The sequence below is a fragment of the Arachis ipaensis genome, chromosome B08 (assembly GCF_000816755.2).
Source record: "Arachis ipaensis cultivar K30076 chromosome B08, Araip1.1, whole genome shotgun sequence".
In the NCBI taxonomy this organism is placed as follows: domain Eukaryota; kingdom Viridiplantae; phylum Streptophyta; class Magnoliopsida; order Fabales; family Fabaceae; genus Arachis; species Arachis ipaensis.
The window spans coordinates 126,169,896-126,185,221 of record NC_029792.2 but is presented as its reverse complement, the minus strand read 5'-3'; the positions used below and the strand labels follow the sequence as shown (position 1 = coordinate 126,185,221).

General features: G+C 30.0%; 2 protein-coding genes, 1 long non-coding RNA gene and 1 pseudogene across 7 annotated transcripts in view; 2 read left to right on the top strand and 2 right to left on the bottom strand.

Moving 5' to 3' along the window:
• Nucleotides 1-2,805, top strand: part of LOC107614067 (4-hydroxy-tetrahydrodipicolinate synthase, chloroplastic-like) — a 4,671-nt gene extending 1,866 nt beyond the window's left edge. For 2 of the 4 annotated variants that reach the window (XM_021110090.1, XM_016316293.2), the window contains 2 exons: nucleotides 1,122-1,202; nucleotides 1,477-2,539. In XM_021110090.1, coding sequence (XP_020965749.1) covers nucleotides 1,122-1,202; nucleotides 1,477-2,404 — 1,009 coding nt within the window. In that variant the 3' untranslated portion in view covers nucleotides 2,405-2,539. Of the gene's footprint in view, nucleotides 1-1,121; nucleotides 1,203-1,476; nucleotides 2,540-2,794 lie in introns of those variants that run through there. The other 2 variants (XM_021110089.1, XM_021110091.1) reach the window with 2 other exon arrangements.
• LOC107614068 lies at nucleotides 3,018-4,414 on the bottom strand. Of its 2 annotated transcripts, XR_001614259.2 has the most exons (3): nucleotides 4,346-4,413; nucleotides 3,860-4,018; nucleotides 3,018-3,392 (listed from the first exon to the last, which is right to left on the bottom strand). It is a non-coding gene; the product is annotated as an uncharacterized LOC107614068 (long non-coding RNA). The 2 variants fall into 2 exon arrangements; XR_002353098.1 differs by lacking the exon at nucleotides 3,018-3,392 and having other exon boundaries at nucleotides 3,557-4,018; nucleotides 4,346-4,414.
• LOC110265390 lies at nucleotides 7,286-12,457 on the bottom strand (annotated as a pseudogene).
• Nucleotides 12,746-15,326, top strand: part of LOC107611724 (amino acid permease 3-like) — a 14,082-nt gene continuing 11,501 nt past the window's right edge. Inside the window, exons 1-4 of the mRNA XM_021108369.1 lie at nucleotides 12,746-12,882; nucleotides 13,133-13,363; nucleotides 13,926-14,019; nucleotides 14,536-14,750. Of these exons, the coding sequence (XP_020964028.1) occupies nucleotides 12,768-12,882; nucleotides 13,133-13,363; nucleotides 13,926-14,019; nucleotides 14,536-14,750 (655 nt within the window). The 5' untranslated portion in view covers nucleotides 12,746-12,767. The remainder of the gene's footprint in view (nucleotides 12,883-13,132; nucleotides 13,364-13,925; nucleotides 14,020-14,535; nucleotides 14,751-15,326) is intronic.

The following is a 15,326-nucleotide window of genomic DNA, read 5'->3' as shown; positions in this document are numbered from 1 at the left end:
TAAGCGTTAACGTGCCAACTAATTCACTTTTTTATTATTAAATGTGTATAAAAGTAAATAAAAATAAAATTAATTAGAATGACAAGTTATTTATAATTTAATTAAGATGTTTTAAGTTCAAGTTTTAAAAATAAATTTTTTTAAATAAATTATATATAATAAATAATATTTTAAGAATAAAAATATTCACTATCTCTTTTTAATTTTTATATCTCTAATTCATTATATTTTTAGTATAATTAACAATGCTCAATAATATTTCTTTTAATATAAATATTTTTGTCCCATTTCTAAAATTTTCTGCATCTGTTTGTGACTTACTTTAAAAATGGGGTTTGCTAAATAAGTAAATAATATGATTTCGGTTGCTGAGGTTGTATTTATATTTATTTAATGTATCTAGAGGACTGTAGGTGTAAGTCATACATTTTTCGTTTTTCAAATCAAACGAACTCCTTGGTGAATTTGTGTATTGATTATTTTATCTCCTTCAACTCATTCACTTTTAGAAACACCATATTTTGTTTTTGGATACTTGTTTCTTTTCAGCATTTAGCCAAAGCCAATCCTAACATTGTAGCCAAATGAGTGTATGGAGCTAAATGAATTTAGAAGATTTATGATTATCTTATGTTTCGAGTCTTTTTGCCTTTGTTTTATGATCAAGAATGTCTTTTACTTGCTATAAGACAAGTAAAAATTATTTATTTGGTGAATCATGTGCATTCATCCAGCTACCTCTGTTTTCCTAGGTGAAACTCCTTAATTTGTTGTTAAGATGAAGGCATGTTTATGTAAAATGATGTCTTTGTTTCTTGTTTGTAATATTGTTCTGTCAGTGTCCTTTATACAATTATTTATTTGCAAAAGGTGATTGGCAACCAGCAAAAAAATGGGGTGTGTAGATAGAGTTTTAAAAGGGCTAAAGTCAAATAGAACTAAGGATTTTGTGAACCTTGGTCAGCACCCCTGTATGTATGTTTTCCATTTTAGAATTATTAGACTGGTGGTTGGTGCCAATTGCAATGAGACAGATACCAAGTTTTCTTGCCATAATGTCATTGATCTAAATGTCGATTCATTGATTATTTTAAATTTTAATGTTTATTTGTATGAACCAGGAGCTCAAACTGGAAGCCTCCACAGGCAGCTATCATACCCAATTTGCATCTCTCAATGCGCAGCTTTGAGGTGAAAAATAGGTGTGTTTGACTAATGAATTGTCAATGTGCTGTTCCAAATAGAATCATTCTCTTGTTAAATTCTATACTTAACATTGGGTTTTCATTTGCAGGTTATTTTATTTATGTATTATGTGTACAATTTGCAGAAATGGTTTGATTTGGAATCTTGCCTCGGTAGAATTTTAAAAGGCTGCTGGACTTGATATTTTTAATCTAACTAACATAAGTATCTTTAAACAATATTCTGTGTCTGATCTTCACAATAAGTATTTTACATGTACTGTATGTACAGGACATCAACCGAGGACATAAAGTGTCTGAGATTGATAACTGCGCTCAAAACTCCGTACCTACCTGATGGCCGATTTGATCTAGAAGCCTATGATGATTTGGTGAACAAGCAAATTGAAAACGGTGTAGAAGGTATTATTGTTGGTGGCACAACTGGTGAAGGCCAACTAATGAGCTGGGATGAACACCTCATGCTTATCGGGCACACGGTCAATTGTTTTGGCAGTAAAATCAAGGTTGTTGGTAACACCGGAAGTAACTCCACGAGGGAAGCAATCCATACCAGTGAGCAGGGTTTTGCAGTTGGAATGCATGCTGCCCTTCATATAAACCCTTACTACGGCAAAACCTCCTTGGACGGTATGATTTCTCACTTCGAAAGCGTGATTTCCATGGGCCCTACGATCATATATAATGTTCCTTCGAGGACTGGTCAAGATATTCCTCCTCATGTGATTCAAACCTTGGCTCAAAGTGCTAGCTTGGCCGGTGTCAAGGAGTGTGTTGGAAACGATCGGATCAAACAGTACACGGCTGATGGGATTGTTGTGTGGAGTGGCAACGACGATGGATGCCATGATGCTAGATGGGGCTATGGTGCCACCGGAGTGATATCTGTCACCAGCAACCTTGTTCCTGGTTTGATGCGAGACATCATGTTTGCAGGGAAGAATCCAACATTGAATTCAAAGCTCCTTCCTCTGATGGACTGGCTTTTCCAGGAGCCAAACCCGATCGGTTTGAACACAGCTCTTGCCCAACTCGGGGTTGTCAGACCGGTTTTCAGGCTGCCGTACGTGCCTCTCCCTGCGGAGAAAAGGATTGAGTTTGTGAACTTGGTGAAGCAAATAGGCCGAGAGCATTTTGTTGGAGACAAAGATGTTCAGGTTCTTGATGATGATGATTTTATCTTAGTTGGTCGATATTAGTTTATTCTGTTTCAGTTGCTCTTAGTTGAGTTTTGTATCCTTTTCCAGATTATGCCAAAGTTTTAAACCAATTAATGTACAATAGAGTCAGTTAAAATAAACCAATAATAATACAAGTTGGTGTTTCTTTCAGTAGCTATTTGTTGCTGTTAAGTGTTAACTGGTTCATGCTACTTACATGATAAAATGGACCTTGATTTCCTTTTTTTTGGGGGGTCATGATTCATATTACTATCTATTTATTTTTTATTTTATTAGAAAAGTTATAATATTACAATCTCCTGTATGTATAAACGAATTGTCCCATATTGTTCTTTTGTGGTAGTAGACGAGGGGTGTTGTCCTCGTTTTGAGCTCCGAATGCAAAATTGCCAAGTGAATAAAAAACAGTTGGTTGTAAATTGGTACTTTTTAAATTACTAATTGAGCGTGGACCCACGAAGAAGTGTTTGTACAAAAAAAATGTATGATGAAATGCAAGGTTCTGAAAACCGGATTGATCATCAAACCGCTTTAGTCACTGGTTCACTGGTTTACTGATCCAACCGATAATTCAACCGAAAAACCGTTTTAGAATAAAATAATAAATAAATTATAAATAAACATCCTAAAATATTTTCCAAATTTAAAACACTAAACAAAAAATCATCAACCAAATTCATATGATATTATCAAAATACAAACTCAAGTTAAATAGTAAAAAAAAATCTAAATATTAAATTTTGACTTTGAGGGTTAACAGGATCACTTAACACCTCAGATACTAATTTAGAAATGTCAGGAGACAAAGGATTATCAATTTCAAAAGAATGTTAAGCTAGTTCAATTAGAAAATGTTGATCATTCTGTGGTATTATGCTAACTGAACATGAACCTGAACCTTGCAAGATGACCTTTTCGGTTTAATCTTAGGCAGCGTTGCGTTCATCTGTTGTAAGAGAGCTCTCTTAGCAACAGATTCTTCTTGCTGAGAAAGCCATAAACGGATCTGGTGTTGTTTCCAAGTTGAGGTATCAACATAACAAATAGTCATTGAATAAGAAAGCATAACATATCACCAACTACCTATACACTTTGACTCTCCTTCCACTACCATCATCATCATTCATCAGTTTATTTATATATGGCATTGGCAGGTAGCTACCCTACTCATTCAGCAACAACCAGCATTTGATTTGATTTCTATTTTTAGCATTCAGCAACAACCATTACAAAATAGCAGCATAACAACAACAGCAGCAAAACAAGGGAAAAAAAAAACAATGAAAGTCACAAAAGAAATTAGCAATCCTAATCCTGTTTCGTGCATTTAATTACTCATAAACAAAACTCAACTCCACCTGAATTGTTAATTTAACCTTGGTCTTATGGAATCTTAAATAGGAATACATTACATTGCTCTTTCTTCTAAAATTCAAGCAAAAACAAAAAGGAATGGTTTTAGTAGTTTAGTACCTGTTTCAGCATTCGAACAGTGTACATTGATCCAAAACTCATGTTATTCTGTTGCTTTGTTCTCTAAGGAATCCAGTGAACTTTAGGGCTCCCAACCCCACAACATCCACACCCACTTTTCGCATCACTTTGCCATTTAAAACCGTAAAACAAACATTTCTGGTTGATACAAATGATCATATAACAGAGTAAGTTTATTTTAGTATACATGATTTAAGTATTTAACAGAGTAAGTGAGTAACAGAACAATCAGAAGTCAGAACCATACATACAAATACAAGACACTACCAAGACAGAGTGAGTAACAGAGCAACCAGCAAATACAAGACAGTACCAAACTTCAAAGTTCAAACCACGACTGAAGACCGAAGAAGAAGAATTGAAGAACCAAACTTCAGAACCAAACTTCAAACCAAGACCGAAGAAGAATTGAAGAAAAATAGAACAAAAATTGAAGAACAAGACCGAAGACGAGAAGCCACTAACCTGGGTTCCGTGCCGAGAAGCCAGCGAAGATGAAGAGGATCTGTTTCTTTTATTTTATTTTATTTTTTTTCAAAATAAAAAACAGCGTCGTTTGTTCCGAACTGGATGGTTATCGGTCCGATCTAACCGGTCGGTTCTCAACCGATTTGACAGTTTTTTAACAGTTTTTCTTCGGACGGTTATGGGTGAAGTGAAGGATCGGACTGCTTATATCGTCGGTTTCTAATTGAACCGACTGATTGGTCCAGTTTTTAAAACCATGTGAAATGTACCTTGACAAAAAAAAATGTAACTCTTCTTGTTGTGGATACAACAACCTATTCGGTAGCAACAAACTTTTAAATAAAATTTAAATGTACAGTTAATTAGTTCTCAACATATTAGGTTGGAGGTTATGGTGGAAAATCCAAAAAATAATTGCAACTTATGCTTGCATATATGCAAATTATCTTTTACCTTTCAACCAACTTGGGCTGGTATAGCCAATGAGTAATAACTCAAATGGCATAGTCTCCCCATACTCAATTAAGAGGTTGCGGGTTCGAGTCTCTTATCTTTGATAAAAAAAAAAAAAAACTTGGGCTGGTATAGTGAATAACTCACTAGTTTACTTAAACAAGTATTGGATATTCGAATTTTATCTTATATATACAGCAATTCATTAGTCAACAATAAATTTTAATATTAATTAATTAAAATTTAATTTTTTATACTTATTTTATATCCAAACAAAGAGTTCTTCATCAATTATATACTTATTGATGATATTTAATTTCGATATAATCTAATGGTAATTTAATGGTTATTAAATCAATAAAATATATATCATATAAAAAAAAGTTATAAACATCATAAGTCATCACTTCACTTAAATTGATATCTATATCATTTCATCTTATGATCCCAGCCTGGAAGAGATTTTGCTTCGCATTTAGATCTATAGATCCCTCTTAGGGTTTTTCTTTTTTTCTTTCTTTTTTATAATTCTTTTAAGGATTTTTCAGATTGAATTGGCACATAATAAATGAATAAAAAAATATTTTTATCTTATTTTATCTAAATATAATTGATTGATAAAAAGATTTTTTTGTATAAGATATTTAAATATAAAATTATTTTTACTTTTCTATAAAATCTTTTAAAAAAAGATAACTCAAAAAAAAATTTTTTTTTAAGGCCTTAATGTATAATGTCCAAAAAATTGTATATATTATAATGATAATAAGGAGAGTTATAAAACTCTTCTTTTACAATATATAATAGTGAACTTTAGAAATAATGAGTTATCTCAAAAAAAGTATACGCTTATAAATAAAGTATTATGAATAATCTTAAGTTATTATCTCTCAAATGTTTATGAAAATTACTTTAAAAACTTATAAAATTTGATCACCATAAACAAAAGTTGTGTACTGAAACAAAGGGCTAAGATTTATAGTCTCCATGCACCCATGAACATTAAGAGTAAGTAGATAGATCAAATGATTCAAGAACATACGCTCTTGGTAGGGTCTTGTATCCACAAGAACATATAGGATCAATTCTCAACGCTAAGGATATCTTCTAGGCTTAAATTTCAGCAAATTTAAATTTTAAATTATGGCGTCTTGTGCATGATTAGATTAGATCGTATTTCTCATAATCTATTATAAACATATTAAAATTATCATAACACCGACATATACTCTATTCCTCAATCATGAGTTTTATTTCGAAATCATTGGTTAAAAATAATTTTACTTTGATTAAAACGTGATTTTAATTTAAAAAATGAACTTAATTTATTCTTGACAAGTAAAAACTAAAATCCTACAATTAAATCTTGCTCGTTGGACTTCTCCTTATCGTATGATTCTCATTGGATGCATCATTGATTTCTTAACGAGCTTGTGTTTGAGTTTGATATAAGAATTCTCTTGTAAAAATCTATTTTTATCTATTGTAAGACGATAAAACTTTTTACGTTAAATTTTTGTCAAATTTTTTTAATCATTCATCAAATTTGATGTTATATCATATAACATATCTCATGCAATGATATTTTCATTTACCATATAATTAATCAACAAATTAAATTAAAGTCGAGTAAAATATTAAATTTATTACTTTTCAAAACGCTAATTATCTCACTAACTAAAATCACATATTGTCATTTATCAAAACACATAAACATACATGCATATAATGCAAGGTTAAAAATAATATGCACTCAATTAAGATGGTATTTTAACAAAATTTGTTTAGTACAAACATATAATCAAACTCTATTTAAGATATCTGCATAATTTTAATTTTTAATCAACTTATTAAGATCTACTCTCAATATAATATTTAGTTATAAAATATTCTATTTAATTGTTTAATCTGTAAATCAATGGATTAAAAGAATAACTGATACAAGATACATTAGAATTGACAATAAATTAGTGTTAAACCCGCGCAGTGCATGTGCTTATATTTAAATTTGATATGTTAAATTAAAAATAATATTTTATAATCGTAAATTTTTTTAGTTTAGTATAACACGATTATCGTCATTATATAATAAACGTACTGAATATGTTGTTTTATCTCTATTCAAAGTAAAAAGTAAATAGAAGAATTTGAAGTCTATAATATTCTTGAACCATAAGGAGGGAAACATGAAAAAAATAAGAACATATATAACTGTAATAATAACATGTCAATTTTACGCTAAAATTTATACAAAAAGGCTAATAAAAATTTATCGATAACCTAGTATCTTACTAACTTTATTAGAAAAGCAATTGGCATATGATGTTGTGCTCCTTGTTACACATTTCATCTCAAATCTGAAAACAGAGTTATAGATAAATTAGTTATATCTACAGTAAATATTTATACAAAAGTGTAAATCATAACATGCTATTAAAATGAAAATAATATTATTCTTACCTAAATATTATTAAAAACTTCTTTGAACACGACATTTGTTGTTGATGACTTTGGATTGCCGTCTTCGTCTAGAAATAAATCCCTGAGGCCACTGCGACCCTTAACTCTTGACAAAGCAAGATAAAGTTGTCCATAGGTGAACACTGATTTTGGCAAGTAAAGTCCTACATGTGATAATGATTGATCCTGATGACTCTTGTTAATGGTCATTACAAAGCATACTGTTAATGGAAATTGTCTCTGTTGGAACTTAAATGACAACCCTGAATCTGAAGGGATCAAGTTCATTCTTGGAATGTACACTTTATCTCTAATATTTCTACCGGTCACTACCGTCGCTCCAATTACGTTACTGCCAAGTTCGTTAACTATTAATCTTGTCCCGTTACATAAACCTGAAGTCTGGTCTATGTTTCGCAATAGCATTACAGCGATTCCTAGCTTCAAAATCAACTTATGATTGGATAGCCCCGAACATTTGATATCATTTAGGAACTCTAGTGTGAACTACTCTTATTGTACATGTTCGTTCTCATCAGCTTGGCATGTTGTTTCAGAACTCAAATACTCATTTTCCATCCTTAAAAAGATTGTCAAGACAAAATTATTTACCTTGTCAACACTCTCAAGCGTGGGTGCAAGAATTACCCTACTATGAAAATACCTGTAATCTGACATGTTTTGCAACAAATTTGGAGAGAGAGGGTCATCAGTAGTTGTAATCAATAGATTATCTGAAATTTCAATTTCTGATTCATCACCAACAACAGAACCAATATTTCCATTTTCAATATCAAGTATCCAATTAGCAAGTCTCTTCATTTCACCTTCATCTTGATCTGAAGAAGATATTAGAAGCCTCATGTTCGTATGCAGTTTCAGAACCTTACAAAACGACCACAAATGAGATGAGTTAACAGTTGTTGTCAATATATCGTGTCTACTCCCTTTCGGAACCACCAGAAATATCTGTTTGAAATTACCTCCTAGAGCAACAACCTTACTACCAAATGGTTGATGTGTCTTATGTTGATTGGTAACTGACATAAGATCCCTGAGCGTCCGATCAAGTGCTTCAAAGCACATTTTATTGAGTATTGGAGTTTCATCCCAAATTATTAAGCTACTTTGGATGAGCAACTCAGCCTTCAAACTGCCATACTTGATGTTGCAAGTAGATTCATCAGTAATTGTAATGGGTATTGAAAATCTAAAATGAGTCATTCTGCCACTAGGTAGGAGTAAAGACGCAATTCCACTGGATGCGACATTTAAAACAATCTTTCCTATAGACCGAATAGCAGAAGAAAGTCCATTCCAAATAAATGTCTTACCACACCCACCATCCCCATAAACGAAGTAAAAACTACCAGAGTCTGTAATAACAGCATTGAGTATCTCATCGAATACTAATCTTTGCTCATGAGTCATCTTTTGTTCTGTATATAAGTTTGTATGAGTCAACTCTTTTGTGTCATATGCTAACTCCTCCTCTATTAGCTTATTCTAAAAAAGGCAAACATCAGACATCTCAGGATATGGCACTGATTGATAGTCTCTTAAAGATTTCGTATTGCTATTGAGTATCTTCTCAATCTCAATAAGAAAGAGGTTTTTCAATTCATCATCAGTCATGTTTAGTCCTAACAAAAATACATGGAGATTATTATAAAACATCTTTTGTTTCTTATATAAGTTTGTATGAGTCAACTCATTTGTGTCATATGCTAACTCCTTCTCTATTAGCTTATTCTAAAAATGCCGAATATCAGATATCTCAGGATATGGCATTGATTGATAGTCTCTTAAAGATTTCGCATTGCTGTTGAGCATCTTCTCAATCTCAATAAGGCAGAGGTTTTTCAATTCATCATCAGTCATGTTTAGTCCTAGCAAAAGCACATGATGGTTTTATAAAATATTTAATAAGTAATTTCAAAATAAAACTATTAATATTATTAATAAAAATAAAAATAATAAGAGAATACAATTTTGATATAAAAAAGACATAGTAAAATATCTTAGTTTTTTAAAATTTTTCTCCTCTCATATAGTATTCCATCAGCTAATAATGTCCAAGTTGCATTTCAAACACACTCTGAGTTGCTAATACTATTAGATATCAGTAGTATCGCAAATAATTTTCTCAATTGATGACCAGACGCAAGTTCAGCTACCTCATTAATAGCTGTAATTAATTCCCTATCATCGCACAGTAGTCCCATGGAATAGCAAGTATCTTGGAAGCTAGAATATGTAATTCCATTAACTGTCCTAATAGACTCATATGTTATGCAACCTCTCTGAACAGCTAACAAAATTCTCATATAATAAATATCACCTGCACTCGGTGGAACATAGTTTAACTTCCCGATAGAATACTCTCTTTTGCGTAGATGCCATTCCCTTACTTTTCTATCATAAACAAATTGATTTGAAAACTCAGCATATGTCAAAATTTGACCTGATTCAAATTTTTTATTGGCCTCCATCCATATTAAGAACATCGTACATTTTTCTTCTTCTTCTTCCACAATTTTTTCAAGATCGTCATCGTTTTTAAAGATGATATTTTGCTCTCCATGCAAATAAAAGGTTAATCTCATCACTGAAGGCCACCTCTGATGAATATCATAAGCTAAAGTTCTCCATACAGCCTCACATGCAGACAAATATCTGCAATCATAAATTTGTTTGATCTCATCAATAACCTGAGCATCCTCTCCATTGGATTTACATTTTTTTTAAAATAAGCTAATGCAAATTTTAAATTTTTAAATAAAATCTTTTGATTAAATGTTCGTTGTTCATTAGGAATATAGGAATTTGTTAATTTAAAAATAATTTTTATTAGTTTCGTCATAAATAGTATCAATCCTATTATTTGTTGATAAAAATAAATAAAAGTAAATACAATATAAAAATTAATAACCTTATAAATTACGTAAATTTAGAAAAAATATTTAAAAAGAGAGAAAAAATAAAAGTATTTCTATTGTGCAGAAACAGTCTAAAAGATAACAATGTAAATTGAGTAAAGAGAATATTTATAAATGTGGCAAGTAAAAAAATTAAATTTTAAAATTGAAACCATTAAGAAGTCACTTAATTAAGAATTAGTATTAGAATTTCAAATTTCAAATTTTTAAATAAAGTTTCCTAATTAGCTAGTACAAATTTTAAATTTTTAAATAAAATTTCTTAAATTAATTCAATTTTGTTGAAACAACATTAGAAACATAATTAAGTATAGAAGAATGTCAAATTAAAATTTTTTTTTAAATAATATAAATAACCTCACATTTTAATAAGACTGGTAATTCTATTTACTTTAATATAATCTTCTGTAATTAGCATAAGAATCAAATTAAAAATAAAATCACAAGTAATAACCAAATAATTTCAATTTATATTTAAAAAAATTCTAAACATAAAACATAAAAATCGAAAAGAACCAAAAGAAAAATAACAACTCAAGAAAAGACAATGTTTTCACCAAAACAAACATATGCTTGGCATTATTCTATTAGATAGACTCTAAAAGGGATTCCAAAATATGTACATCCAAATTCTCAAGTTTCATTCTCAATCTTGATCTTCTTGCAAGTTGAGGTATCTCCTTGCACCTTCAAATCTTCCGACTCCGAGGATAGTCGCTTAGTTAGTGTAATAGCATTTTCCAACACTTTGGACTCATCATTGTCCGCAACTTTATTGGAGAATTCAACCAACAAATTCTGTACAAAATACTACATTAAATTAAAGACTTCCTTCTCACCTTTGATTTTATCTCAATAATATTTTTTGAATAAAATAAGATATAATTTTGAGAAAACAAATAAACAAAAAATTCATTTTTTGAACAAATACCTTAACACCTTCTACTTTTTCCCCTTCAATGATATGATTTAAAATAAAAAAAATTGTTGTCAATAAAATAAATAAATTTATAAATAAATTATACTTTTTTTAAAATAATAAACTTACCAACTAAATAGGTGTAATCGTACCTAAGAGTATTGAGAGTGTCAAAACTCACAAAATTAAATCCATATCGTGGGATACTTGACTACTTATTTGGTAAGATATTCTTTCCCTGAGCAAATTTACGAATCGAGACACAAGAACCCTCTTAACCGAGATGTGTATTTTTTCTCCCTAGAATTGATAAACAAAAATCAAAGAACAATTAGATGTGGATAAACAAACAAATTTAAAATAAAATAAGAAAATATTAATAGAAAATTCACGTCTTCATCGAGTCAAACCATCTCAATTGAGTATGGTAACGAAGAATTTTCGTAACTTGGTAGTGTCCATAACCGTATCACTCTTATACGTGCACAGAAATTGTTGATTGTAGGATTGATTTCTGCGATTTTGTGAATACCAGCCACTAGAGAAATTTTAGATGTTGGATGTATGTAAAGAAAGAGTTTGATATACTTTAAATTGTGGTATTATACATATCTCATAATTTATACTTTTATAGTTGTCTCATAGCTAAAATTTTTTAAATTTGATTGGCTTTAATTTAAATTTAAATTAAATTTACAGATAAAGTAAATAAATATATTAACAATTTTTAAAATTCTAAATTAACGTAATTTACGTATGTAGCTGCAATTTTTTGAAAAAAATTTACAAAAATTTAAAAAATAGTGCTAAAAGAATCAACACATTTTTTAAAAATAGTGTTAAAATTAAAAAATAATAACCTCTCTCATATTATTATAAATATAAAGATAAAGATAAAGATAAAGTAGAATTTTAAATTTTACCCTAATTTTCCTTATCTAACAAAGACTATTTTAAAAGAAATTCACTCTATGCCCAAGAAGCTAAAGCTAAGATAGATAGATTCAGCTAAGAATTACCTGCGTTTCTCTAACTACTTTTCCTTCGAAATATCTATCCACATTCAGCTTCTTCCCCCAATAACTTTTTCCCTCCCATAACTAAATTGCCATTTTTTTTCCACACACGTTTTATTTAATTCTACAAAAGTGTTTTTGGATGATATAGCATCACCAGTGCGCATCGTCCCCAACTCCTTCATCAGCTGTAATTTGTTTGCCGTGGGTCGCGTCCCTACCTCCTGGCGTCAAAGCCCTTCCAGCGTCTTCTCCCCCAACCCAGTCCAATAAGGCCTCCTCTATATGCATTTGATTTTTTCCTGTTAAACTCATCAATCATCATAACTGCATGATATTGTGCATTCCGAATCTTCCTCGCGAGAAACAACCCATCCCACAAAATTCTCACTCCCCTTTATGACCGCAACATTACAAGCGCCATAGCTAGAATTTTCGGCAAGTTTGAGCGAATCAAATTTGGAAAATACTTCTGTAGTGCGGAGACAATCGACACGGAAAAAGATAACGTATAACACACAAACCCTTGATTACCACCAAACCCTGCACTGTATCTCTTTCCTATTTAATTCCCTTTTACACTTATTAATTATTAGTTCTAAGGTAGAATAGTTATATTTAAAGTCTCCAACATGCATAACACACAAGACATGATTACTGAAATCTCTTCCGCCGCCACAACAATCACCGTTAGCCACCATCAAGATGGCTCACTTTATGATGACGACGGCCGCCCAAAACGAACAGGTAATAATAATACAAATCAAATTAAACCAATCCATGTATGTTGTTATTATCATCTCTTCCTTTTCTTTTTTTTTTTTAATAAGAAAATCATAGAAGAATAATCGAAGCTGTTATTGATTATATACGAAGAGGTTTAATTTCAATGGTGTTTTATTTTAAAAAGCTGTAAATAATGTTATTAACTTACATATTAATTATTCAAATGGATATAATTTTTTATGATATTTGATCTATATTATATTTGGTGCAGGAACCATATGGATGACAAGCTCATATATAATAACAGCAGTAATTGGATCTGGAACTTTATCCTTAGCATGGTCCATAGCACAACTAGGTTGGAGTGGTGGCCTTGTTGTTATGATCTTCGGTCTCGTCACCTTGTACACTTCACATTTTCTTGCCAATAGTTATCGTGCTGGGGACCCCATCACTGGCAAAAGGAACTACACGTACATGGAAGCGGTTGAAAACATTCTAGGTAAGTACAAACAAAATTAAATTATACATGGATTTTATATTTACAAGCAGATCTTTTTCAATCTGAGGATGCATTTTGAGGAGATATAGATGAACTTATGTGTTTTTTGTTAATTGCAATCACATATTCACGTAATATTAAAAATGACACATGCAACATGAAAATGTATATTTAATTTGGTATTTTCTTATGATAGATTTAATTGTATAAGTGTAATTTAAGGTGTTTATTTTGATTGTACATTGATTGAAACAATGTCTATCTTGACACAATTACAAAGAAATATAAGGATGTTCTAAATTTGATGATATTAGTATGAATTTTGCTGTGACTAGATAATTTATTTAATGATTAAAAAGCATAGTGATATTTTGTTGTTGTAGTTGTATTTAAAAAATAGAATAATATTAACTACGGATAAAGTATTATGATTTAGTGATCATATATATTTCATTATAAAGTGTTTTGAAAAATAGGAAACTAATTTATGATAGCAAATATAATACATTGAAAATTAAATATTCCCATAAATAATATTAGATATGTCATAATTATTCTACAGGAGGAAAAAATTCCATTTTTTGTGGAATAATACAGTATGCAAATCTTTATGGAACTTCAATAGGATATACAATTGCGGCCGCCATCAGTATGATGTGAGTTCAGTTAACCCTTACGTTTATTTTTGAAATCTTTAAAACTTTGAAATTAATTTCATTTGGTCAATTTGTATGTATATATATACTAATATACTTTGAATGATAATTATTAAAAAAAAAAAGTCCATTTTAATGATTTAAAACGATGAGCCATAAGTTGAAGTAATTTGGCACTTTTTCTTCTAATGGATTTTAAATTTTATGGATAAAAATTGGAAGGTTGAGCTTTATTTTTTTCGTAAAAAAAAAAACTAATTTCTCATAGTAGATTAATTTGCTAAGCTCAAAGTTAGTAAATAATGATACATATCTAATCCAGTATTCTCATTTATACTAATAGTAAATTAAACTCTTAGATAATATTAGTAAAATAAATAAATATAATCTAGTTAAAAGAAAATTCATGTATTGTCTTTTATTAAAATTACTTGAATCTTAACATAACTATTCAGAAGTTATAAAAAAGACGGTTATAGTTGAAATTGATTACAATTTATTGGCTTTGATTGGCAGGGCAATCACAAAGACAAATTGCATACATTCCTCACATGCAAAAAAAACATGCCATGTTTTTGGCAATCGTTATATAATATGGTTTGGGGTAATCCAACTTGGATTTTCTCAAATTCCTAATTTTCACAAAATGAGATGGCTTTCAATACTTTCGTCAATTATGTCCTTCACTTATTCCTTAATTGGTCTGGCTCTTGGAATTGCTCAAGTTTCAGGTTATATTTAACTTCTTTCTCTATTTGAATTTGCTTAATACAACTAACACTCTCTATTGTTGAACACAAAATCATTATATGCATTAATGAATAAAGGTTTAATTTGGTGGTATTTTATATTCTAGTCACTAAAATTTAAAAAATTATCAATTTTATTTTTATTTTTGTAATATTCTATAAATGGTTTTAGTATGTGACTAGTTAACTATTATTGTTTTATGGGAAGTGCTAGGTAAATAATGACTTTCTTGAATAATATGAACAACTACCAATCAAATAAAAATATACTATACCTCCAAATTACTCACCTAAATCTTAATATTAAAATAATAATTCATACACCTAGTAAAATGAACATCCGATATATCTATTGTTCACATTGTTTAATATTTTTATTGTCTACCTATACTTTTCCTTGTTTTATTTACATGTTGAGTGATATATTTACATGTTATTTTTTGCTATACATTAATAAAATAATATAAAATTGATCATAAAGACTAAAATTAGTACTTTAAAAAATTTGGGACTAAAAATAAAGCACAAATGCAATCTCAAAAATCAAGGTGTTGTTAA